This window comes from Nyctibius grandis, chromosome 4 (genome assembly GCF_013368605.1).
Source record: "Nyctibius grandis isolate bNycGra1 chromosome 4, bNycGra1.pri, whole genome shotgun sequence".
Classification (NCBI taxonomy): Eukaryota; Metazoa; Chordata; class Aves; order Nyctibiiformes; family Nyctibiidae; genus Nyctibius; species Nyctibius grandis.
This window is the reverse complement of record NC_090661.1, coordinates 102,558,587-102,586,389: the sequence shown is the minus strand read 5'-3', so window position 1 is coordinate 102,586,389 and position 27,803 is coordinate 102,558,587. Positions and strand designations below refer to the sequence as shown.

Sequence of the window (27,803 nt, the reverse complement as noted above, 5' to 3'; positions counted from 1 at the left end):
AAGATGTGTGTGTGTTTGATCCAAAGCAACATGATGGTTTAAGGCAAAACTATGAGAATATAATTGACAATTTGAGCCACTTTTTATGAGAAGGGCAATCTTTCTGCCTTTGCAAGAACATCACTGTTTTACTGCTGTGCAAGTCATGCTTCTGCCTGCTACGTGCATTATGTAGCAGCTACTTGAGGTAGAAAATATTACCTAAAACTCATCTGTTCAGCAACAAATAACTTATAACTTAAAAGATAAGTAAGCTATCACTATGAATACTGACAGCACACACAGATGGATGCTTCTAGTGCTGACATGTGTTTTATCTCAGCGCTACCTACATGCAGGAACAAGCACACCAGTAGTATGAAATACTGCAGTTTTATTATGGGCTTCCTTAAAGCTGTTCAGAAAAAAAGAAAGTAAGTGTATATGTAGCCCTCTATAGAGTGAAATAGTTCCTGAAACTCTACAATCAGAATTAAAAGCCAAGGAAATGTATGAATTTTCTTAGACAAGTTTTTAAAATAATATTTTATTTTTTAAGTCAGTGGTATATTTAAAAACAATCTACCATAAGAGTAAAAAGATTGTAGATAGTAAAAAAAACAAAAGTGTGATGACAATAAAAAACATTAGAGTATAAAGTTAGTTTCCTTCCTCCCTCCCAATACCCCACCCCGTCATTGCCCAATATTTCTCAGAGCTTAATATCTGGGAAAAAAAATTGCTTTTTTACACTTTCAGCAATTAGGAAATTAAAAATATGTAAGGCATTCCTTGCAGGTACATTAATTCATTATTACATGAAAAGCAGGCACCATAAAAATTAAAACATTCTAAAAACCATCATATATACAAACTCTGTACAGAATGATGGCACAAGGACAAAGTGATTCCATTCAGTCCATCCTAATCCACATGAAATATTACACATTAAAGAAGAAAAGAAAAAGCTCTTCCCATTCTTGTACGTCTTCACAACGGCTAGGTTCAGAATGACCAGGAGTCTCCTACCTGCCCACTCTGTTTCTTTTCCTATACGCTCGTGCCCGTCAGCAGCTACAAGGCTCCTTGCTTTACCCACTGATCAACACCCAGAAGAACGGCCAGCTGAATGAAAATGGAAATGACTGGTCACCAACGACTAATTTTACAAAGCCCATGAGCAATCGGTTTTTCTAACACAGAACTATTAAAGAGAAGGCACATTTCACAAATAAGCTGTGCCTGATTTTTAGCCCTGGGCAGAACCGTGACTTGGGGGAGTCCTACGGCAGCTTCTCCTTACTGTGAAGCCTACTCCAACGTGCACCGAATTCAACGTGAATATCGTCATCGATTCCTATATACACTGAGATTAGGTACAAAATACTCAGCTCATTTTAAACGCCATAGCTACCTAACTGCTTTAGGTACAAAATATGCAACTCTCATTTTAACCTCCACAGCTACCTATGTGCCTGAAGTTACTCAGAAGCAGCAGGGAGAAGGTTTAGGAAGAGGGTACTGTCAGTTGATGAACACCTCCCGGTCTCAAGTAGAAATCCACATTTCTTTCAAGTTACAGGAGGGAATAACCCCAGGAAGAGGGGTGATGTAGTGTTGTTTCCGATACACGGCTAGAAATGGGTTTCTTACGGAGTTAGAGTCATTGCACTGAATGTTAGATACTGCACGCTTGAATGAGGTAAACATTATATACCATAAAATACTTAGGGAAATGAATTGTTACAGCTTTATCTTTGGAAAAAAACACGCTTCCTTCTTCACTGGACAATCCCAGAGTCAACAGACGTTTGCTTCCGAGTTGTCTTTGGAGGGGGAGGCGGGGGAGTCTTGCTGGGGAGCGGAGGCGGCAGGTGCTGGAAGAAACCAATTTTGAAGAGACCGTGTTAGCAAGGAATGGATTTTTGAAACATTTACGGGTTCATATATAACTGTGAGAGACGGAGGGTAAGCCTGGAGCCATCTGATTCCTGGAAGCTTCTCCGCAGAATTTGCTACTATGCATAACGAATGCCATTGGCTTAAAATATAACTTTTACTTCTGACAATGAAAAAAATTCTCTCAAGGGTTTGTGATTAAGTAGCTCAGTATTTCAGGAGAAATCTTTTGAAAGCACCGGGGAAGTTTATAATTCCCCACTTTATATCATGATAGGATATTGATTTCTTGGTCTCTATCGATTGCCTAAAAGCCAGGTTGAAGCAACAGCTTCATTGCTTTGCCATTACTTTTGTATCTTGCACGTTTAGAACACAAATAATAATAAAAAAAGGAAACCACTTAAACAGATAAGTAACTTGCAATTCACTATTACACATTCAGTTATAATTAAAATATTCAAAACAGAAATCCAGACTGTTCAAATATATATATTTTAAATCACTTTATATACTGTACAACAAAACAAGAGCACCCTTGGTTAGATTCACCGGCTAATTGGACAAATTAAAAAAGTCATTATGGAAATTAAGACTTTTTTTTCCATAATGTTCCATCACATATATGATAAAATCTGTTTCAGAAAGAGCTTGAGAACGCTGCAATTTGCGCACACATTTTGCAGTCTTGTTTTCCTTCAAGCACAATGATGCTTTTTCATTTCCACTTGCTGTGCCTCAGCGTACCCGTCCCACCTTACCCACCCCAGAGTGCTGACTAACTAATGCTTAAAGCCCTTACGACGCACACCAACTCTGCCAAACGTCCTTGATCACTGCTACAAGAAGTCCAAACATCTGCAACGCCTCAGTGTTACGCTGCAATACTGCTTGGACAAAGTAACTTGTGATTCCTCAATCATGGTAAGAAACTGGTATACACGCAGTTGATAAACCACTTGGAAGTGAGTAACAAACAAGACTGTTCCTTTTAAAGATATCCAAAGCTGCTGCCCAAAAAGAAGAGCGGTTCAGGGTGATACCAGGACATTTTGGTCCTTCCTCTGTCGTGAGGCAGAAGCAGCCCAAAGAGCCTCCCAACACTCCTATAACCTGGTGATGAAAGTTTCCAGAGATTCCAAGAGTAGAAGGAAAAAAGTGTCTTTAAAAGGAAACCAAATGCCTTCTTCAACGCTTTTAAGACAGCATGAAGTTACAAATCCAGAGCTTTTACCAGATAGTTTTACTAGTTACTAAATGCAAAAATGAAGTTGTGGGGTTTTTCCAATCAAATGCCACTGCTGATCTAAGTATTACAGTCAGAACCGTTAAATATTTCCTCCACCTGACCAAATACTTCTCTTAACCCAGTATGTTAAGTTAGCTCCTGAATCCCTACTAAGGCACCTGAATAAGAGCTGGACTGTCAGTGTTATTTAGCCTCACACATTCAATTGTTATCTGCAGATTTTGAAATCTTTGAAAAACTGCTTAGTTACAATCCTGTGCCCAGGCAGGGGCTTCTGGGCAAACTCTGGGAAATGCTGCTGGTCTGCAGAACATAAGCATACAACATGCAAGGACTCCTCACGGAGACGACATTAATTTCATAACTAAATAAACCAGGTGCCCCTCTAAAATACATTACAAAATATAAACATTTCCCCCGTGCTTTGCTCCCAGATGATATCTTTAACATCACATTTATCACTAGAAAAAACTAACTTTGCTGATAGCATCATTTGTGAAAATCCATTTTGAATTTAAATAACAGTACATGGGCAATAATTCTCAATTCAATTAGATCAAAGCCACTTCTCAAACAAATGAGCCCTTTATATTGATCAGAGAACAATCAAATTATCCCTGAAAACCTGCTGCTGAAGAACAGATACAATGCAAATACAATGAGAATAAGCTAAATATATATGCTATAAATAACAAGCACAAAACCTACCAGAGTTGAGATTCTGCAAGCAAATTAGGCAGAAAGAAATAACAGAGATAGGTAGATAATTATTATAATTGGATTTACAATTTCCATTAGAAAGTCCGATAAATTTAGTACATGTTCATTTATATAAGAAGCTAACAATGAATATATTAAGCAGGACATGTAATGCTCGTCGGGGCAACATCCCTGAGAAATGAGCACAACGAAACGTGCCAATATGGAACTGGTGCAGCTCCAAATCTAGCCATCACTCCTAGGGCCGATACACACTCCCTTTTATTCCAGCACAGGAAGAAATTCAAGCACACTTTCTCTCTCCCTTTAATATCATACTCAGAAAATCGTCATTAGGCTTATGAAGTTCATTTTGCCATGCTTCCCCTTAGAAACTTTGAAATACAGAATAGTTTCCTTGATTTTACATTTAATTAAGACCTGCTTTGCCGAGTTCCTGTTTCTATTTCAGTGGTTAATTGTGAACCCGCCGAATCTTGAAGCCTGTTTTTACTTTCTGACATAACGACAGAGACTGCTGGTTCACATCCAAACCTATTTCGGGCAGAATCCTTGACTCACGGGTACCTCAGGGGAAGCAGAAACCTTATGTAAAAGGCACATCTGCAACATAGAAGCAATCTGTTCCTTCTGCTTCAAACGTGAAATTGCTCCCATTTGTTTGTTGTTTTTTGTTTTTTTTTTCCTGATACAGAAAAAGAATTGGGTTTAAAAACATTTGTCTCCGTTCTCTCAGAGATATAAAATACACTACACATGTTCAGGATGCAGTAAAAAATCAATTAAAGGTGAAAAAATAATTTTTTTATACTCTGTGAAGAAGCAAAATAAGATATGAGAATTTTTTTTTAATCAGAAAATACTATTAAAAAAATCCAACAACCAAAAAAATCAAACAAAATTTGATTCCCAAAAATGAACCTTACGACACTGTAAGAGATTTCTTCCTGTGTAACTATTTTTCTTTGAAATTAAATGGTCATCAATATGACAAGCTATGGAGATCCGATCAAAAACACTTTAGTTTGAAGGATTAACAGATCTAATTAGGTCAGAAGCAGCAGAAAAAAGATGTATATAGGCTAGCAACTACACAGGACTGTGCAAACGCTTCCAAACCCTGAGCTCTGAATTACTCCTCACTTACACCGTCGTTGTTAGCATGGAGCCGAGTCTCCCGACAAGCAGCAACTTGCTTATATAATATCTGCAATGAAAAATAACACCTAATGTGAGGTCTTGGAGGAATAACACTCCCATTCTGAAAGAGCGATAATGCACCAGCGGAGAGATTAACCCAACTCCGCTAATTTGAACCAAATTATAGACGGTTTACGCTAATTGCCTGTTTGACCCAGGGAGCAAAGTTATGTGGAAAATACTGCAGGTAACTGACGTAAAATGACTGTTTAAGCTCTGTTGTCACGCTTCATCTATTAGGTTTTCATTTGACTTGGTATCACAGCCATTAGCCGCCCTTGCTGGAGTGTACTTGGAGAAGAGAACATAACTTTAAGAGCCCTTCTGCAGAGGTGCCTTTTGTGGGCTCCCACCCATCAAGCACGAAGCGTCCCCTCCTTGGGCAGCGTGAAAGACCCCTCAGAATGGGCAACACCAAAGTGCTTCGAATCAGTATCTCAGATTCTCCCCACGGGGTTTTTCGGCAGGACATTCCCTGGAGGGATGCTGCCGTGGAGGTGACAGCAGCAGACATGGGGGAGAGCTGGGCCTAGCAGAGGCCTGCACCCGCCATGCAGTGAGGCCTTTGCTCCCGCTGCGTGCCAGCCGTGTTAAAGCACAGCTGAGGCGATTTTCCCTCTGTTGAACCACACTTCAGCATGTGGAGGCTATCAGTATTTCAGACTGCATGGGCTAACTCGATTTTCCAAAGCACTGTTTTTTCTGCTCCGGTCCGCACATCAGCAGACCTCAAGAGTTATGAGCAATACCCTCAGAATTAGGTTTAGACTCCAGACCGAAACTATATTTCTCACTGAAGGCCTGGGCCCTGCGAGAGCGATAAACAAACGCACGACCAATTGGCCAGAGCAAAACACGCAGTTCGATCCCGCGCAGCGCTGAGGGCAGCGACATGGCCCCGTCCCAAACAAAATCAAGGGTGCTGCTCAGGGACACATCATGGGCTCTGCATCTCTGGTAGGCAGGAGAAGGACACATTTTTCACTCAAAATCCTGTAATAAGCAGCGTCAGCCCATTGATTTTGAGGCTTATTAAAAAGTGACTGTGAGCTTTTTAGAAACTCTTTGCTTGGCAAGAGCTTAACCCTCAAACCCCAGCCCAGCTGAGGTGGGAGGTGGTGGAGACTCAGCACTGGAGGAAGGGCTTCCAATGCTTCCAATCTCCAGCAGGCAAAAATAATGATCAGATGGCAAATAAACCCCCAATTTTATTTTTTTTTTTTCTTTTGTGCACATTATATACTTCTATGCATCATGGAAAGCCTTTGGTCAGAGAGCCTGTTTTTTAAATTCTGGAGTATCAGACAGAAGAGGAGACATTTATTTCCATTTGTGAGCAAATGCAGCTCACAAAGTCAACTTTCTAATGTAATATAATGGATCAATAATGCACTTTTTCCAATTTCACTTTTTCCAACATCTCCACAGGATAACGCTGCTAACGACTGTTCTCCTGCTGCTGTGGTAAGCGAGCCAGCGGTCAGCCGTGGGCCACCAAACCAGGAGCGGGGGTCCCAGGGAGGTGGCACCATGATGCTCAGAGGCTTCCCCCCCAGCCCCGGGGGAACAGAGCCAGGGGGCCACGAGAGGCACTTTGGGAAGGAAGGGGATTTCTCCTGAGAAATAACGTCTGTGAAGGAAAAATCACGAACCCTGAGGTAGTGCTTGCCACTAACCTGCTGCAGCCGTAGTTTCAGCTGGGTTTCTACGCTCAACTCCTTTTCTCTGTCCGCCTGAGTACAGTACGTTGCTGCAGCCTTTAAGGTCATTTTTTGCTCACTGTGGCTAACCTAAGAGATAACGATCTGCACTGCAGCATACGCATCGCAACACATGAAAAATCCCCAGGATTCTTCCTTCTGTTATATCCCATTATATCCAAACAACTGCCACTACACCCAGATAACCAGCCTGAGGACCCCAGAGAGCCAAAACACGCGCTGCCACCGTCAGCCACGCGAGTCCATTCCGGTCCTCATATCACACACCTCTTCAGCCTTTGCTGTGCTCTCCTTGCCAAGTTCTCCATTTACGCCGCACTGATCGAGATCTTCTCATCCAAACCATTATCTGATGCTTAGTAAGTGTTATAGCCGATACTATAACTGTAAGTGCTCCTTTGTCTATTTTCTTTGAGCTTCCCTCCTCACTGTGAATACTAAGCAGGCAGCTGATCTGTATGCAAGGGTATGGATGAACCCATAAAGAGTAAGAAGTGCCTAAAGGAATCCCTTGATGTAATAATAATCCTTGCAGGAGCTGTAGACTTCTTTTTTTATGTTCCCATATATTATTAAGAACATTTTTAGCAGAACAAATCCTACAGTGCAAGAAAATATATATAAGGGTATCCCAGTTAACAAGGAATAAGAGGACAATCAGAAGATTATAATTAGATGATCACTTGGATAAAAGTCTTAAGGCAGACCAAGTTAATAGTGGACTCCAAATAATCTAAGATTACTGTCTCAGACACTAAACGACACTATTGCCTGCAGTTTGAAGTACTTCTTAAAGCATTTATCACGGCATGCTTTTCAGCTCACTACAGCGCTTCTTTTGGTTTTCATAACTGACTGCAAGACAGAGTGAACCATGTAATAATTTCTCATACAAGGAGATATTTCCAGTTTAAAAGCTACTAAGATAACCTTATCTATAACTTTTTTTACTGATTTTTCTTCACTGATAGAAAGCATGTGTAATTTAAAAGATGATCAGTTTACTAGGCAGAGAATTATAAAGCTATGAAGTATGTAGCTATTTGACCCATGAAACAAAAGGCATTAAAAACTGTGGAGTGGGATTTAATCACAGCAGTAACAAGAATTTACCCATCTGATCTTCCATGCCCACCGCTAATCATTTTACATTCTTTACCAGCTTTCTTCCTACAAGCCTGATGAAATAAATGCACTGAGTGACTGTTAGAAGATTCCAAGCCCTTCCTAAAATTAATTCTAAACTAATACCTGTGGCTTTGTGACAAATCTGCTTTAGATCCGTTTTTCTGACTTTGAATCTATATTCCCTTGTCTTGGCAAGTTTATAAAAATACAGATGCTGAAGAAAATTTTGGTTATATTTGATTGCACTTCTAAGGTACGCTTAAATCTCGAGCTCCTTCCACACTCGATGTTGAACAATGGAATTTAAAAAAAAAAAATGAGTCTGAGCAGTGAAGACTGTAAAGAGAAAAAATGTTAAGACCTGAATAAAACCTTGCAAAAAAACAAGGGAGCATATTGCTACTATTTTTATGAACTTCCATTTAATGTTGCGGAAACGCTGCTCATGACAGGTACAGGAGCTGTGCAAGGTCACATCTTCAACAGCAACGAGACGGAGGCTGGAACCTGAGTCGTCTCCAGGTCTGGGCTCTAACTGTCACAGCCTGGTGGCATTTGCAAGTAGTACTGTAAATATCTGGCATTTGTCCACTGAGTGGAAACCCCTTCAAACAGCCTCACAAGGAATGGAAAACCAACCTGACTATTGGGATTTTTATTCCTCACTGCATGTTTTATCGTCTCAGTGTTTAATGCTTTTTAGCTAAAAATTGACCTCATGTTAACAATCCGGAGCTACTACCATGACCTAAAGCTTACTGTATAGCATACAAAATGAATTTACTACTCTAGAGCTCATACAGGAAGGAGTTCTAGAAATTTGAAACCTAATTTGAATTTCTCAGGTTTCTTCATGAAGATGGATTCCTCAGACAAAACTCCTGGCAGCCCTTCTGTACATTCTGTAATTTTCCACTTAGACGTCTGTATTCAGGCCGAGCGAGAGCTGGCCCCTGAGAGAGAAGCCAGGGAAATGGGCAAGAGCTTAGTATACTTCAATGGAAATTAGAGAAAAAGGGTTCACAAGAAAAAATTAGCGAAAATATTTACTAAAACCATCCAGCCATGGGGAAGAACTACGGAAGAGACGATGGGAATAGAGAATGTTTCAATATATGCGTATAATGAGTAAGACTATGCTTTGAATAACACTACTCACATTCCTGAAGTTACTTCCATATCTGTTTTTTTTTTTTCCTCCATTTAGCCTGAGAATAGTAAACTCCTGCAACAACACAGTTACAATTTCAACCATGGAAAAATCCAGATCTGTGTACTGTTGTGCACTGTGATAGTCTGTGTTAAACAAAACTATTCCCAGAGTTAAAACTAAATTCCTGCTTGACTCTTTCTCTGCTGAGATTCAGAATGCTTTCTCTAACCATGAAATTTACTGAAAAGCAAATAACTCAACAGAATTTCATCTGAATGATGAATTTCAGAGAAATCCTGGAAGGTACCTCTTCAAACAAAAAAGAATCATTACTGCTGAGAATTTTTCCACAAAATAACAGCTTGGCCAAAGTTATACATTGAAAAGTCAAAGAAAAGAAAACCTCTTTAAACATATCTTTTCTTCAAAAAGAAAATAAATGGCACTACTCCAAAGTGCTGCTTTAAAGAAAAGGACCAAATTATTTTTGAAAGCTTCCAGGATACAGGAAACAAAATTGAAAAAGTGTATTTTCTGCAGAAAGCTGAAAACCTTGTTGATGATGAAGAGTGTTTCTGAGCTCCTTCCCTCAGAGGGGGCACGTGTGTTTGCCTCTAGGAAACAAGTGGCGATTGAATGCTGACAAACGGAGCTCCAGAAAGGAAAGCTGTCAGGTACATGTTTTATTTCCTTTCCTGAGACAGGATTGAAAGGCTATTAAATCTAATTAGCTGCTGAGACTGTATCCTGCCAGTTTAAGCTCCCTTACCAGCACATCTAACAGCATTTTGCTTGGTCTTCTCCACCAAAATGAATCCAACCTCCCTCCAGGTTGGTCCTGCGAGCAATGCGATGCCATTCCCTCATACTCCAGAGGCTTGTTTGCAACTGCAGACATCTCTGGATCTGCTGACACATCCACGAGCAGGATTACATCTCGCTGTGGATCGTACAAAGCACAAAAGCAAAGAAAACGGCAGAAAATGATCAAACTCTCTGGGACTCACCCTTTGATGGGCAGGGGGAGAGGTCGTCGGGCTGATCAAGTCTTGACTTTCCATGAGGTTCCCATAATCAGCCATGCTTCCTTTGAGGGGCAGAGGAGGAGGAACGTCGGGGATGTCGGAGCTGGACATACCATTCAGCTCCAGATCTGTAAAAATCAGCACTGAGTTAACTCTTTCCATAACTGAACTGAATCCAAAGATCCAGACCGCGCCAATTCTTACGGCATTGACACTGCGGGAATGCTGCACATGCGATAGCTTTGTCTGCTCTTCACTGCCTCTATAATTATCTGCAGCTCATCTAATGAGGGATTTTAAAGGAAAGTAGAACAAACGAACCCACCCCCGCATCGATGGGAAGTATGTGCTCTGGGGTCACGTTGGGCTCATTTTTAGGATACACTCAGAATACTTGAAAGATCCCCTCTCTTTCATAGAAAATACTTTTTCCTTCAGATTTCATGCCAAAATATTCATAGCTTAAACAAATACAATTTTCTCATCTGTAAGCTCTGCGTTTTCACCTTGTACATTAATACACAACAGACATTTTGGTAAGTGCACTAAGAAAACAGAATTGAGCTAAGCTTTATTTACTTTCCCCCAGTAAAATAAAAGCTTCTTGTTAATAAAATGCACAAATGAAAGCCTATAATTAACTACACCTCTCTCAAAAACTTTTAAACTCCAGGTAACTATAATAAATGAGCAGTCATTAGTTGTTGAGTAAATAAATTCATGCAAGAGAAAGTACAAAACATTTATTATTACTGTCTGCTGGGTAGAAAGTTCCCTTTTCTTAGCAGATAAATCCTAGCAGGTACGTGCTGTAAAGGCGAATAGCCTGAGGGACAATGAAGTTTATTGGGGCCTGAGTGATACATAGGTTTTTGTGTAGAAATCCACCCACAGTGTATTTCAGGGTAATTCAGTCATTTTAGCACAGGCAAAACCCACTGTGAGCTCTAGGAGATAAGAAACTTAATTTATTTTTGATAAATTAGGGAAGTGTTTTCATTTATGAAATGAAAAAAGGTTATTTTTATTTTACTGGGGTGATTTGTGAAACAAGCGAAGGACTTGTTTATGCAGATATTTTTATTGCAAGGTTCCCATCAATATCTTACAAAAAGTATCCTTTTATTGTTCTTTAAAATGGCCTCTCACTAACACAATTTAACTGTAAGGTGGCTGTATTGATTTGTCACTGAAAACTGTAATTTTACTCTTCATGTCTTCACTTTAACTTTCAACTACGCCAAGAAGAATAATATTTTCCATCCTGGGACTTCAGACTTTCAGTGGCTTCTTCTACATCAGACTGAAAAGTGTTGTTTGTCCTGCAGGACCTGAACTTCTCATCCCTTTTTCCACTGCTCCTGTTTTTCAACCTTTTAGTAGTTGAATTTAACTGCCCTGAACACTTCATCTTTGTATCTTACATAGTACAGTTATCTACTAATGGCTACTAAGCCATTACATGTAGACTAGTAGGTGCTACCAAGAAGATGGTAAGGCAAATTTTGTTAGGAGGTACCCAAACCCTCTGTTTCTTTAAGGTTGACGCTTGGAAGATCCATGGAAAGGCAGGTGAGCAATGTTTTCACTAGAACTGCAGAGGAAACACTACTTTAAGGTCTGCAATACACTAAACAACCTCGATGGTCGCCAACTGTCCATGCAATTGTGTCCTGCTCTGCTTCTGTCCCTTTCACAGAATCACAGAATCAACCAGGTTGGAAGAGACCTCTGGGATCATCGACTCCAACCATTGCCCTGACACCACCATGGCAACTAGACCTACGTTCCCCAGCTCCTGTTACAGCCCTCATTTTCTGCACTGTGTTCCTACAGCCTGTATGTGGCACCTTCACAACCTCATCCTTTTCCCAGACAGCAATAAATCCCTGTAAATGTGGGCAGGGTATTTCCATCCACATGAATAGTCCATAATATACATTAACAATATATCTACATTCAGTCTAGCAAACTGTTTAGTAGAACAACAACCTTCTATAATGAAAAAAGGTATTTGCCTTGCCTAATTATTTCTTACAGAGTTCAATGAAATCCAGGAGTCATCTACCCTACTACAGAAACAGGTATCAAACACAAACTTCAGGAATTTTCAGCCATGCTTCAAGAGGATCTATTTGCTACAGATGTATTAATTTTCTCCTGCTCAATTCAGCTGAAATATACTTCACTAACTCAGTCACTATACGAATAATTACTCATCATTTCTGGTTTGCTGTCATTATTCAAGGTGTTTCATCAGACTAGTATGCTCTGAATATTTATTCTTTACAGGACATGTGCCACTGAGAATATCTTTGAGCTGGCAAGAGATCAGTTAGATGACTTTTTTTTCATCTTAACCTAATGACCACATTTTACACTCCATTCTCCTCAACTGCCAGCTAACAAGCAAACAGGATTGCTTAGCAACCCATTATCTGCTTTTAACCAATTTGGGCACTGAAGTAACTTCTTCATCCTTGGAATTCCTCAAATTTTTTATCACTACAATTCCTCAAGTGACGATGGACAAGTCCCATGGATTTTGCAATAAGCTGAACCTATTTTCCATAACACCCATAAATCTCTAGCATATAGACATAAATATTTTCAGAAAAATGTGATAGTTTCAGTTACTTTAAAAAGAGATCAAGTTAGTTTTAATAAAATGTATACAGGGAGAAATAATCCAATTCAAAGAATATTTTTTGCAGGACTACATATATTCTACTTCTCTGTATTTCCACTTTTTAGCATAATGGTGGTTTTTTGGCTATCAAAACTGTAAAGAAAGGAGAGAATTCACTGTTATCAAAATACTTGCATTGATTTGCACTTGCTTACCCTCTTCCACATGTTTGCAACCAACAATTTCAAACCCTTCAAACAAAGCCACATGCCTTTTAGAAGACAACTCTGTTGCTCTAGATTCATAGAATAAACACATTCCTGCTCCCAGGACATATCTCTGCAGTTGGCAACAAGAACTTTCCAAAATAATGACTATTTAAGGGAAAAGTTTTTAAGAATAAAAAAAAGTAAATAAAATTCAGTGACCTTGATCAAACAAGATTTTTTTCTTAAAATTGATCCTTGATTCTGCTTTTACTAATATTGAACTCTTGACTGTTGTACTAGCATTTGGGTCCACGGATCAAAAAGATCTTTTGTGTGTGTGTGTGACATACTAGCAACTGAAAACTCTGAGAATCAGTTTTTGGTAAACAGCACTGTAAAATAAATATGTGTTGTATTACACTCAGTTTTGCAGTGTGGTTTCCTGAAGAATAAGGCAAACATACGATATTTTACAGAAAAACTGAGTGCTGGATGTCAATGTCAAACAAAAAAATACATCAAAAAGACTGACTTTTTTTCCCACTCTGGCTTGTACTCAGTACATAGCAAATAATAGTTCTTTTAAGGTACAATTACATTGAAAGATTATTTTTTTCAGCCTTTATGCTCCAAAATACCCTAAATACAATATAGAATCAAGTACAACATTCATTTTTGACAGTTACTCTATACCTAAATAATTGTTAATGATTACTTGAAAAGAAAAATAAACTTTTTCAACGCCACAGTTTTGCTTGCTTTTGTAAAAGGTGAAAGAATTTTTGCTGGCAAATGCAAGGAGCGTGACGTTAAGAAGTAAGTTCTTATTCCTGCAAGCAATCCCAAGGTGATGGCAAAAAGACTAACTCAAATAACTCAAAACAAGGGGTAACACACTGCTCAGGAAACCCATCTCATGACCAGAAGTTATTTTGCATAAAATATTCTAGAAAAATAAAATTTAGTTAAAATTAACGACTTACTGGACTGTATGCTGAAAGAAAGTTTTGTCCGTGGAGTTATTGGGGGTGGCGTCACTTGGGAGCTGGGAGGTGACGGAGAGACGGAGAAACGTCTTTCACTTGAAATGACGTTTATGACTTGGCTTTTTGGTCTCTGTGGTCTTAGCGGGCTGATCTGCACAGGGAGAAAACCAGTGAGAATCCTAGTTGTTTCTCTGCAGCACCGCACAAGTACAAGCAGATACTGGCCTGTACCACCACAGCTCATCAAGGTGAGACAGTAAAGGAATACACGTTCTCACTGAGTGGCAGACCTTGGCATTGCTAATTTTCCCCACCACCTCCTAAACAGGAATAGGGCAATGGTAACATACAATACTTCTGATTTAATGCAGTATTTCAGAGCTCCAAATGCTCTTCCCTTCTTCCCAGGAATCACAATGGGACTTAATGCACACACCTTCCCAGAGCCTGGCGTATTCTTCTGTGAAGCAATGAGCCAATTCCCCAAACACTTGCTTAATAACAGCTAAGGAAGTCTATACCCTTACATACGATTATACAGCATTCAAAATATTTTTTTTTCTTCTCACGTGGCTCTACTTCCCTTTTACAATTTATTTCTTTAATTGTCTGCATGGTCAAACTCTCTTCTGAGGAAGACATCATCTGTCCAGAAACACTTTCTTGATGGTACATGTTTGTGCTTATATTTAATTCACTGAAATATCCCTATCATTTTGCTCTGGCTGCTTCATAGTCCACTTAAATTTTCCATCAGAAATCCTGAAATACTTGTAATCTGATGGGCTACTAATGCTTTTGTTAAGGTGAATCCTTTTACTGAGTTTAGTTCAGAGCTCTACTGTTCGTTACCCATCCACCAGCCCCCATATTTCTAGTAATCGCAGTGAAGAAAGAAATTTATTTCGAGGAGATCACAAAAAATGAAGCAGCAGCCTGAAGTTAAGATAGGAAGAACAGCCAAGGTGCTGCATTAGGACAAAACAGAAAATGCCAGCAGCAATTCATGCTTTTTTGAAGAATGTTGTCATTTCACAACATTTTTTAAAAAACTACGTTGTGCAGGAGAAATCTAAAGTGAGGCATGAGTGCTTCCTTTTATTTTCAGAAAGCAAACCGTAAGAGGGTTTGCATAAAAGGCCGTGTCTCTGAGACCCTTCTACGAGAAATGAATGACCACAAAGTAACTTTTTTGTGAAAGTTCATCAAGTTCTCAGGGTAACCTTTCAGATATTTGCCTGATAGTGAAACTCAAGTCCTAAAGATTTCAAAGGTTTCTTCTTTCAAGATCTTTTATAATATATTTTTAGTAGAATGGATAAGCAGAGTAATCACTTTCTCAGAGGCATATGATTATAAAAAAAGCAACTAAGGAAAATACACTAATTAATTAGGAAAGCTGCAATTCCTGAATCAAGAGAAAAAACAACAACTAGAATCAAGTTCCCAAGTTAACCTGGTCTGCAGCTACTTATCTCAAATAAATTCTATAATTCTAACTCTAATTCTTCTGTGATTGACAAGCTTGGTCTTCTTTTTAAAGCTTCATGTAAATCCTGGTTCTGCTGGGGAATATGAACTCTTTGTAGACCTCTAATCCATAATGAACCCATTGCTAATTTTTTTGGGTCTAATGAAAGCAAGATCAATAGTGAGTGATGTTAGATGCCATTAAATCAATAAAATGTTATTCTGATTTCTAACATAAGCTTTTGAGCAGCCTCGTTAACTACCTGGCTTCAGGGTCAGGCTTGCTATCAGCTCATGGAATCAAAGAACTAACAACGAGAATTTACGTTAAGGAAGTTTATGTGAAACTTAAATGAAGATATAAATCTCTAGAAAACTATAAAGACATTACTGATCATCTTCACATACCAAAGTGCTTAGCTTATCTTCTGATAAGATCATAGTAGTACAAGATCTCTGTAATTAGGGCTTGGGTTTTGATCAGTCAATAAATTCATCGTGAGTACAGTGAAATTTGGAAAACAGTACTTAAGCCACGCATCTAGTCAAAATGGCCTTTTAAAAGAAAATGTAAAAGCTCTAGGAAATAATTCTACAGTTCTATAATCTTCCCATGTTCTTCCATGACAATTCATTTGATTGGTAAAAAAAAAAAGTTCCTATATAAGAAAATCCATCACAGTGATGGAAACACTCATTTCATTAGACAACATCGTCTTTGAAGAGAGCAGCAGAAGCTCTGCAGAGACGGGAATGACCGCCGTCTGACATGCCTGCTGTGCCTCTCACTTGATATTCTCTGCAAATTTGGTATCGTGCTTACAATTACATTGCACAAACCAATTAGTAGCGACTAACACAGGATCCAGAACAGATTCATATATAAGGTTATTGATGCATCTGTCCCTTGTGAAAGCAAACCACTGATAACTACCTATTTGTGGTGGGCGAAGAATAATTTAGAATACTGGTGTTGTCAGGTAACAGATAACTGTGTGTGAGTATGTGGGGTGAAGATCTGAAACTGGACTTCTGAGCTGCCAAGCACGAGCCTCCTATTTGCCACCTACAACTGGCACAGGCTGGCTGTAAACTGCGATGACACCTGGATGAAACAGAAGTGACACACACCGAACCCTCTGATTAATAAATGGACATAAGACAGAGCCAGCGATTAAGAGGCTGACCACGCGCTGTGCTTCTGCACGTACATCATTTTGATGTATCCCACTATCCAAATCCATCCTGCATTCTTATTTACTCCATCTCACCTGTAACAATATTGAGCGCAGTTTTTCCAGGCTGCTGTGTATCCTCCAGCATCATGATGTTCTCACGGGCAAGACTGGGCGATGAAGCCTGCTCTGACTTCATCGCCCAGTCTTGCCCATGAGAACATCGTGTGACAGGTGCCAGAAGTCATACTCCAGGCAGCACATTGGGGGTCTGCCACATCATTCCTACCCACAGAGCCTCCTCCCCTACTGCAGAAAGAAGAAAGAAGGGCTTGATCAATCTGGTGTTGACAAATCCAAGCTGGCTGTTAGTCTTCCACCTGTTTTCTTGAAGGTACTTATACATCGTCATCGACATAAGAAAAGTATGTCTTCTGCTGTAAAATCCCCAAATATTTTAGAAGTCAGAACTAAGAATCCATTAGAAAATTCACCAAATAACTGAAATCTTGTAATTGAATTAGCGATGGTACAAATGATTTCTAAAATTCTCAACAGAAGGAATCCAGTAACTATAATACAAAATCTAGTAACTAATAGTACTTTATTACTAAAATCTCACTTTAAAAGCTCTTTAAATCTTTATTTTAATATCTATTTCTATTAAAATCTGGATTCCAACTTCTCTGGAAAAAAAAATCCTTAATTTCTGCCCCCTCCATTTCATCATCATCTTTTTTTTAAGCCTGAAAACTTTCTGCTTCCAAGCTCCTAATGCAAGATAAGTAAAAATTTCTTTCTCTTCATAAAACACAGCAGTAACCGTGCTTTGGGAGCAATTTCAACTTAAAAAGGGAACCTGCACACAATGCAGCCCACAAAAGTAGAACAATGGAAAAGCTGAATTCTTACCCACAAAAGATAACAATTTCCCCTTTATATCATTAATAGGGGAAATATGTCTCCAGAGCGCAAAAATTTTAAGACAAGACAAATTTTATCTTTAAACTGCTTGACATTATCTGTACAAAATTTCTGAAGACAGCAGTGGGAATTGCACAACCACTCTTGTAAACTAATCTCAAAAGTGTTTCCTCTATTTCACCTACAAGAGAAAATAAACCACACTAGCACCAAGCATTAAAAACTGACTTGGTCATCTTGGAGCTCATCAAGTAGTTTGCAGATACTGAAAAGGGAGAGTTTTTCTCTCATCAGTAAACTCCTTTTCCTATTATTGATCTGTGGAGTTCAAGAAGCTCAGAGTAACTTTAAGTAACTAATTCTGACATTTAATTGCCCTCCCCCTCTATAACCAGGGGAAAATTAGTCACACCAGTCATTCGCTGAAAGCTCTTGACTGGGAGGAGTGGAAAACATGAATTAAACCATGTTGGGCTTTGCTCATTTTTGTTCTTCAGATGACAAATGGGAATATGCTTTCAAGGGTTATCATGTCCTCCTTTCTAGCCATTTTTCCAGCCATAAGCAATCTTCTCCAATATCCAAGACCTCTCAGAGATGACAGTGGCCTTGCAGTGACACCAATCAGCTCTCCAGCATCACTGGACATCTCCCATCTGGTCTCATGGATTTGTGCAAGTCCAACTGAGTGAGCCACCCTGAAATACAATTGTTGTCTTCTGTGGCTAATGCTCATCTCCCACAAGCTCTGCTAGTCCTTTTGGAGATCTGGGAGATGCGAGTGCAAGTCTTGCCATTGCAATGTTCAGGCATAGTCAGAATACGACTGCTGCAACGTGCAGAGTTGAATGCATTGCATGAAAAACATGAGACATTTGGAAATCTAGGCAAAATGTATTTTCTGTCTGAAAACACTCTAATGATGCTCACCTGGCCGGCTTTGGCAGGAGAAATCTCCATTTAAACAAACCAGGGCTGATCCAAAATTTACTGAAGTCAATAGAAAAACCACAGGCTTCAAAGCAGTTTGGGTGAAAAGCCTGAGATGTACAAAAGGGATTTTATCTGAGTTGTTGCTGAGCTAATACTGGGCCTATGGCCACATCAGATGGAACAACTCTGATGTTCCAAGGTGTCAGAAGACACATCTGAGAGATTAGCTTATCTCTGGATGGAAAAGGAGGAGCAGCTCCAGAAAACAGAGGAACTACGGCTGAACATCTAAGTAATATTCCGCTACAAATACCAAACAGAAAGACTTAAAGGATCTAGTCCTCACAGGTCAGAGAGAAATCGTTTCGAAAGTCCAATGTAAATGACACAGCCACCGATGAAAGACTCAGCTGAGTTAGCAGTTGGTTCTACAAGTACCTGTGCAAATCTTTAAAAGAACCTTACATTTATTTCTGGAGGGCAAGTTTTAAACTACTGGCCTCAAAACAGGTGTCCAGGCAGAGATTTGGAGGTTACAGTTAGTTCACACACTCCCTGCTCCAGCTTAAAATGGTTTCAATTTCAGAGCTAAAACTTCTCAAGTTACGTAAGCCTTTAGGACAGTTTCAGTGAATTAAATATATGCCAAGAAGAGAGGGCTTAAGAGAGATATGTGCTGTAGTTAATATTCTTACACGCAGCCACCAGTGGAACTGCTTATGATTTTTTGCTCCAAATAGTTTTTCAAGAATACATAATTGCCGTGCACGAAATGACCTTGTAACATTTCCACCAAAAAGTGTCTTGCAGTAGCCAGCTGAAATATGAGAAAACCCATCACAATCTATTGGGAACCATAAATTCAAAAGGCTGCTAAAGTGGTGGCATTTATTTTACTTAGGATATACCATCTGTTCCTTTTATCCAATAGTCATATATAGCTTTTGGTTAAGATTTTCATATGAGATATGAAGATTTTTTACACTGTGTATAAAATCTCTATTTTTTGATTCATTATCACATATATTAACATCGTAGCATATTCCCTTAGAGTTCTTTTTGGTCTAAAAAGAAATTAAATCATAAAAATCATCATTTTTATTTGAAAAGAGAAAGGACACTGCTCAGAATTAGATAAAGCATTACTTGCTAATAAAGTTACCGTTTCTGAAAGGATCACTGCTTCAGACTGCTGCAGAGAAATATCAGTAGATTTAAAATCTTTATCAAATATTTCTTGATGCTTGCTGTTCCTTTTCTCCTTCTTCTTTTCTTTCTTATCTTTATCTAGGTCATCCTTGTCCAATTTATCTTGAGACCTAGAATGCATCTTTTTTGGCAGGAGGGGCTCCAGCACAAACCTAAAGAAAATTGTTGTTGCTTAGATCAATAAAATACTATTTTCAAACCACCTAATTTTCAATTACATATTTCCCAAAATCTCACTTGGGTCAATGATGCTTTGCTAATCCAGGAAAACTCATTAGAGAGAAAATGAGGAGGCAGAAGGTCAAAATAATCATAATTGTCTTACAATAAAACTGCAGAACTGCTGAAGAACCAGTACCGCCTATTTCCCCGCTCTGTAGTAAATTTACTGGTTTACAGCTACACAAACTCCTGAGTTTCACTGTACGTGGTTCACACAAAAATGAGTTTCTCATTCAGCACTCCCACTGCAGATGCTGTGCCAGCAGACGCCTGGTCACTCCAGTGGACGTCAGCACTCTACCCGTGCAGGTAATTGTACAATGCATTAAAGAAACGTCACCCCGACTGCCCCTACGCCTCGGAGGCAGCCCATGTGTCTACAACAGCTTCAAGGATTTCTTTAAAAAATAGCCAAGTCCCCAGATTCCTCCTGGAAAGAGGATGTATTCATTCTCCAGAGAAGGAATAACAGTTAAGAAATTGTTCTGCAGTGCTGTAAGTGATTTTCTGTTGAACATACCCAACATGAAACGCTTTCTAATCCTTGCAACTCATCAAAATTACAGTACCTTCGCGCTGAAAAACAAACAATATCACCCTTAATGCAAAGGAAACACCCATACATTGCACAAAAACATGAGGCACGGAGGTTTAACCACAGGCACAAGCACCATTCCTGCCCCTGATAACGCACTGTGTACGCTGGGTTTGGCACGCGTGCGTGAGGATATATATCCATATACCGACAGATCCACACCTCTGCCCTGGGGAGGGGGAGCCAGGAGGGCTCAGTTTAGGTGTTCTGATATTACAGATAAACTCAAGAAGGAAAAATCGGTCAGATAATAGCGAAGGGCAAGGTTAGTTTCCAAAAAGCACGTGTATTTTCCCACCTGGAATGCTTCAGGCATGTGAATACGGGCAAGGCTGATACACTACTACGATCAGCTCTGCGATTTTTATACTCCATGACTATTTTTTTTTCTGGCTACAAAGGAAAAAATCTTTAGTGGGTCATGAACTTCATCTTTTCAAGTTTTTATTTTGTAGGGAAAGCCCTATTCTAAGTAATATTGGAACACTTTTTAGCTAGTTTTCACTCAGTAATTTAAAGGAATCTTTCTTATTTCATCTTTTTTTGAATAACTAGTTTAAATAAAAGGTAGAGAGATATTTTGCTCTTAACAAGCTAAAATTTTAACAGATTTTAAGAGGATGTCTCAAATTATCACATTACAAAATCGAAAACAAACAAAAAAACCCAAACAAATGAAACCAGCTTACTTTTTAACACTGGAAAAGTATTGACCATGCCATGGCGATGCATGCGCAGGCCACAGTCTTTGCTGTGAAATACTGGAGGGTTCATATATCAGACAATTTGCAGCGAAGTTATCCTAATCGTCCCAACATAAGAAGGACATGGAGCTGTGGGAGCGAGTCCAGAGGAGGCCACAAAGATGCTCAGAGGGCTGGAGCACCTCTGCTATGGAGACAGGCTGAGAGAGTTGGGGCTGTTCAGCCTGGAGAAGAGAAGGCTCCGGGGAGACCTTCTAGCACCTTCCAGTGCCTGAAGGGGCTACAGGAAAGCTGGAGAGGGGCTTTTTACAAGGGCATGGAGCGATAAGACGAGGAGGAAGGGTTTTAAACTGAAAGAGGGGAGATTTAGATTAGAGAGTAGGAAGAAATTCTTTCCTGTGAGGGTGGTGACACTGGCCCAGGTTGCCCAGAGAAGCTGTGGCTGCCCCCTCCCTGGCAGTGTTCAAGGCCAGGTTGGATGAGGCTTGGAGCAACCTGGTCTGGTGGAAGGTGTCCCTGCCTGTGGCAGGGGGGTTGGAACTGGATGATCTTTAAGGTCCCTTCCAACCCAAACCATTCCATGATTCTACGATCTCCATTAGCAGCAACATCCAAAATTATTTTGTTGTTGTTCGAAGCACTAAAGGCCCCTCAGTTTTCAGCCTAAGTTAGTTCATTTGACAAAAAGATGCTCAAACCAGCACCTGCGGCCACAGCCCCTGAGCCATCATCCTCCGAATCAAAGCCAAAATCACATGGGTTGGGAGACAAAACAGCAAAGCTTTTTTCATCCCATTTTACAGACAGGGAAAAGGGAGGGCAATGACTTGCCCAGGGCTCAGTGACAAAGCCCCAACCAGAAGACAGCTCTCCCGACATGGTGTTTTAGCCACCTGGATCGCGTAGTTTGGCTGCTTCTCCTGGACTCTGCTGGCTGGAGGGCAGTGACAGCCGCCTCGCAGGCTGACTGCAAGTTTCCAAGAGCAACTGCCATTCTTCAGACCATGATTAATTGCTTCCCTTCCAGGCATTACTATTAATAGTACTACTAATGATTTGTACGCAACGCATTGGGGATAAATGGGCTAGCATGCCATGCTCCTGCTTGAAGTACGTCAGGACTTCCAACAGACGGCAAATCACACGGGCACACTGGGACTTCCTCACTCCCAACCATGCTTGTAAGTGCTCAGATTTGTACTTCTAAGCCCCTTTTTAAGCAGTGAATAAACCCAAGGTCCTTTTTCAAAGTCAGTTTTATTTATACATAGAGTTGGGAGTTGTAAAACACATACTATGTCAACGTCTGCTTTGAGTTTTTACCGTTTAAAAGCTCCAAAGCAGGAGAAGCTGGAGATGGCATAAAATATAAGTTGGGTGATCTGGGCAAAACAGTCTGTTGGCTCCGTTTTTAATTGTTTTTTCTTAGCTTCATCTCTAATCTCAGAATTAAGATATGAAGAGAGGGGAAACGGGAAGCAGGAGAGGACAACTGACCATAAACCAAACAACTATGGTAGGTTCATGGGTGAACTTCTTCCAAGTTAGTAGTGATAAACCACCCACATGATTTTTACAGTCATTGGAATTTTTGAGGTCTCATTGTTATTCACATCTGATGATTTTTCTTCTCCTGCTCTGCTGATCAAGCAAATGAGCATTTTTTTGGTCTTCTCAGTGATGATAGTTGTTCATTATATTTTCCTCACGTGTATTACAGCTGTATTGCTCCGGGCTCAGAGCTGCAGCTAAGCTGCACCGTGATATTGGTGAGGTTTTTTTTTAATATACATACTGACTGGACTCCTGAGATCCTCCAAAACTGCTAAGTGACACCTGCCACAACAAAGCTGGGACGGAGATGCAAAAACTAAGAAAATAACATCCGATGGAGAAAGAAAAATACATATAATGATTTTGAAGGGAAAAAGAGAAAGAGGTAGAGAAATAATCAGTATTTATTTTCTGAGAGAAAATAATGTTGCCCACTAACCTGGGATGGTGGTTACTCCCAAGTTCCAGCAAGACAACTTTTGTGGATGCCTTAGTCAAAATGCATTATCATCTCTGCTGTCCTACATTTATATCAACATGACTCACCACGTATATGCTATAGAGGGTAATGTAATGAGAGCTGAATTGTGCTCTGTTTGCAGTTCTTCCCAATGGGTACATAAACTGTTTGTAATCAAGGTAAGTATCGTGTTGGTCCTTAGGTGCTGTATTTAATTTTACTTGATGCTTTTACTCTCTAGTCAGGTAATAACTCCCTCTGAAGGTGCACAAGGGACACGAACGTTTCTAGTACATCTCTGTATGTTAGCAGTCCTTCAGAGGGCTTTTAAAAAACTGCCACCTCGGTCAAATATTGAGTTTCTGGATTATGAGAATGCCTGGGGGGAGGAAGAGGGAGAAGGGACTTCTGAGGCTGCATGGAAACCCCAGAAAGAAAACAGATTATTTCATTCTTTTGAGGGATGTGCCTGTGAGACAGGGCTTATCAACAGAATTCCTAGTTCTCATGTGAAAGATCTTGATAAGTCTTGAAGCACAATCTTGCCATAAGCAGCTTTTCCTCTGGCAGCAAAAGTGAGAAGAGATGACTGAGCAGTTAGCTAATCCCTTCCTTCTCCCAAGCTCTACCTGGTAACTGCGACAGGGCCGGCCGAACACACATCACCGACCTTGCAGAAGATCACTTCTGAACGGTTACACTTGCAATACTTTAAAAGGGGATAATTTATCTCCTGTTTGTTTGGGGGTTTTTGTTTGAATGCTTAGAGGGTTTTGTTTAACTTTGTTTTAAAGAGGATCAAGAAGAGCATTATATTTATCTTGGTTAAAAAAGGGCAAGGAATAGATCTTGAGATAAATGTCTAGAGATGTTGTTTTCTTTTAGCCAGTATTAGGCTGTCACTTAAAAGCGCCATCCCCACCTTGCACTAGCTACTCACACCTTTGTGTCACATTAATGTTTGTGGGGTATTAAGATGAACCAAATCTGGAATAAGATACACTGGGAAAAGACCAAACCAACCCTGCACCCCCCCAGTTCCTTATGAGATCAAACAAACGTCATGCTGCCACACAGGAGGAGTCTGCAGGATTGGAAGGAGCAACACCATGATAGCACTGAGATTTGGACCAGTTTGGTGACAATCCTAAAAACCTATCGATTTGCACACCAAATCATGCTTTACAGAGATAAGCCCTGAGTGACTCTCTCTTACGTACCCATCTGAGCCAGGCCGAGAAGGTGTGCTGTCGGAGGAGATGGAAGACACCGATGCAACGGAGAGGGGTCTTGAAGACGATGGCATTGTGAAGGATCTCACCATAGACCGTGGCCGACTGCCTCGTCTATCATCCAGACTTGAAGGCTGCAATAAAGAGATATAAGATCTTCTTAAATCACAACGTAGCTGACATCTGGCTACAAAAAAAAATATGCTTAAAGGTTCGATGGCTTTTCTTCCATGTGCAATTTTGTATTTAATTATACATCATGTTTAACAACAAAGAAAACAATTCTAAAGAAAATCCCTTTAAAGGATTAAGAGGAAATATGTATAATTTAAAACATATTCCAATAATTCATTTCCTTCAATGGAATTTACATGTTTTTTTACACCTGGTCTTTAAAAAGACTTCATGTAGTAACACGTTTTAACCCATCTCTGCAATTGAAGCGACTGCCCTGTCAGTACATTTAAATGAAAGGGAGTTTTTAAAAAACAAAATAAAAAGGAAAATAAAACCCACTAAGAGGAACTTTATGTCAAGAAAGCCAATTTGCAGAGCGACATCTAGGTTAAGAAGAAAATACATGAAAGATTTTTTTTTTGTTTCAGACAATTTCAGAGTTCTGAATATTTATTCAAGCTTTGTTACTCATTAATAACTGATATATGCATAAAATAATTGAACTCTTTCAGTCAACAAATAAGAATCTCATGCTGCTTAATTAGAGGTATATTTTCCACCCTGTCAACTACTGGTAAATTGGCCTTGTACAAGGAAGACAGAAGCGATAAAACTCCATCAGACCTGACAATTCTTACTGTTGGGTAGAGTGAAATTAGAAAGATAACACCACCTGCTTATGACTTTCCAGTCATCTCCCCAGTGATGTAAATGCATATGATTGAAGTGACTGACATGCAAGCATCATTAATGTCAATTATTCCTGTTCTCCTTGGGAATAAATTACTATTTGACCTTCTCTCTTCCTAAATGTATTAAGCAAGATGGGATCTGAAGGATCATAGAATCGTTTTGGTTGGAAAGGACCTTTAAGATCATCGAGTCCAACCATTAACCCAGCACTGCCAAGCCCACCACTAACCCATGTCCCTCAGCACCACATCTACACGGCTTTTACATACCTCTAGGGATGCTGACTGCACCACTGCCCTGGGCAGCCTGTTCCAGTGCTTGATAACCCTTTCGGTGAAGAAATTGTTCCTGATCTCCAATCTAAACCTCCCCTGGTGCAACTTGAGGCCATTTCCTCTCATCCTATCGCTTGTTACCTGGGAGAAGAGACTAACACCCTCCTCGCTACAACCTTCTTTCAGGCAGTTGTAGAGAGCAATAAGGTCTCCCCTCAGCCTCCTTTTCTCCAGGCTAAACACCCCCAGTTCCCTCAGCCACTCCTCATAAGACTTGTGCTCCAGACCCTTCACCAGCTTCATTGCCCATCTCTGGACTCGCTCCAAGCATCCTTATTGCTGCCTCCTCAGCCCAGGCTGCTCTGCATCTCCCTGAGCAGAAAGCTGAAGCTCTCTCCCTCACCGTATCCCACGTCATCCACTCTTCAGAATAAATATCTGTGGGATTTTCCAGGGATAATCTGGAACCAAATTCACACCCTGTTTACATTGATGTGATTGGCATAACATCCATAAGCTCAGTGACATGCACCGATTAGTGACCATAATAAGAACTGGATGAAGAGGGTGCTGGTTCAAGGCTATTCAGGCACATCTTGCTTGCTTCATTCTTTTTAGAATCAGTTTAGTGATTGCTGCTCATTTAGGGGCAGAAGTAAAATTGGAAAACTTTTAATTGCTATCAATTTCTTTTTTTCTATTTCTCAGTCTTTTATTTCTTAATTTATTAAGGACTAGACTGTGATGGAGCTCCCATCTGCTAACCCTGCCTTGGGGGGTTTAAGGGCACTATTTTCTCTGGGATCTCCTCTCTGTGCAATTGTGCTTCAGACACTGAGTTTTCAGGTACAAGGTGAAAATCACAACTGCAGATGTTTTTTAGCCTCATGGCTGCAGAGACAACCTTCAAAATCAGAGCCGAGGAAGTAACATCTGCCTCAATACACACACTAATTGATGCAGCACCTCCAAAAACCACGATCAACCCCAACTGGGGCAACCGTACAATTTGGCTTTTTCATAAGGAAGCCACCGCTCACTTGAAGGGAGGCACCTGCCACGTGATACCATATCCTTCACCTCCTGGGACCTGCTAACTGCCTTTCTTTTTCAAAGGCAGTTAATGGGATCACAGCGCAAGCTCCTTATCTGCTTCCAGGGCACCAGGGAAAGCCAGGGCTGGAGACCAGATGGCAGTCCAACGTGCAGGCTGGCAAGCTGGCTTTCCTGCACCACAGCCCAGCAATTAATGGTCTGCTGGTGATTGCCTTTGTTTTTAGAAGATGGCTTTACCTGACAGAAGGTGGATCTGCGCGATCTTAAAAATAAATCATCGCTTTTCCAGACCATTTGGTTTTGATACCAGTCCTTTTTGTGGGAAATGGTTTCTGGTATAGGATATTCTTGAGTCCAATTTGGGGAAAATGCATATTGTCCTAAATGATGCCACACTGTTTGCTCTTTGGGAGGTAAAATTTTCTCTAAAAGTTGGGTAAATGCTTTAGCTTGAAGCCCACTTATGTATCCTGAACCAAAACGAACAAGGCAACTCAACAGCGAGTAGATCTGACAAATCAAAGTGCAGCTAAAAACCTTTGCAGCAAAGTGGGGGGACCCCAGAATTTCCTGGCACTTCCAACATGCCAAGGATGGGCTATTGCCACCATGGTACCCCACGGTGCCATCCTCCGTGCCCGGGGAGAGGGTGCGTGGGGTGTCCCCCGTCAAGGTGCGGGGGCTGGAGAGCAAGGAGGCAGAAGAGGAGTTAACTCTATGTTAGAGGACACATAGGTCTTCTCTGGTAAATATATGTGCTTTATTTTCTGGAGCAGTGAGAAGATACGTACTGCGTATGCAAGTTTCACGTACTGCTGTCGTTTCACAAATAAACCTAAAAATTATAGCGTGTTTACAACAGGGCTGTCAGGGCTACCAGCAGACAGAGATAAAACTCACCCTGGCAGCCTTCAATATATTATTAGGACATCAGCTCCGCGTAGTCAGTCTTAGAGCAACTCTAACCACTTGCATCTTGGGTTTTTAAATCATTTTAAAAACTGATTCATATAATAGCACCCAATCTGCGTGGATTTTGATTGAATTGTCAATTATATTCTCAATTATGCTGGCTTTTGGCCTTCCTCCCCAATGGGTAACACTCAAATTAAAAGCAATACAAAACCCCACTGGGAACACCAGCAAATTCTTGGCTGTGCCTTAAAGATGAAGCAGCAACTGAAAACAGCTCGTTGGAATGAGAAAAGCATGAACTCCAGCACTAC

The 27,803-nt window shown here is 40.2% G+C and overlaps 1 protein-coding gene across 2 annotated transcripts in view; it reads right to left on the bottom strand.

Annotated features, from left to right (window-relative positions):
* Positions 1-565: 565 nt before the first annotated feature.
* Positions 566-27,803, bottom strand: part of DOCK1 (dedicator of cytokinesis 1) — a 313,699-nt gene continuing 286,461 nt past the window's right edge. Inside the window, exons 48-52 of one of the 2 annotated variants that reach the window (XM_068400212.1) lie at positions 24,365-24,510; positions 19,563-19,761; positions 13,896-14,049; positions 10,057-10,202; positions 566-1,856 (exon numbers count right to left, since the gene is read on the bottom strand). In XM_068400212.1, coding sequence (XP_068256313.1) covers positions 1,761-1,856; positions 10,057-10,202; positions 13,896-14,049; positions 19,563-19,761; positions 24,365-24,510 — 741 coding nt within the window. In that variant the 3' untranslated portion in view covers positions 566-1,760. The remainder of the gene's footprint in view (positions 1,857-10,056; positions 10,203-13,895; positions 14,050-19,562; positions 19,762-24,364; positions 24,511-27,803) is intronic. The other variant, XM_068400213.1, reaches the window with a different exon arrangement.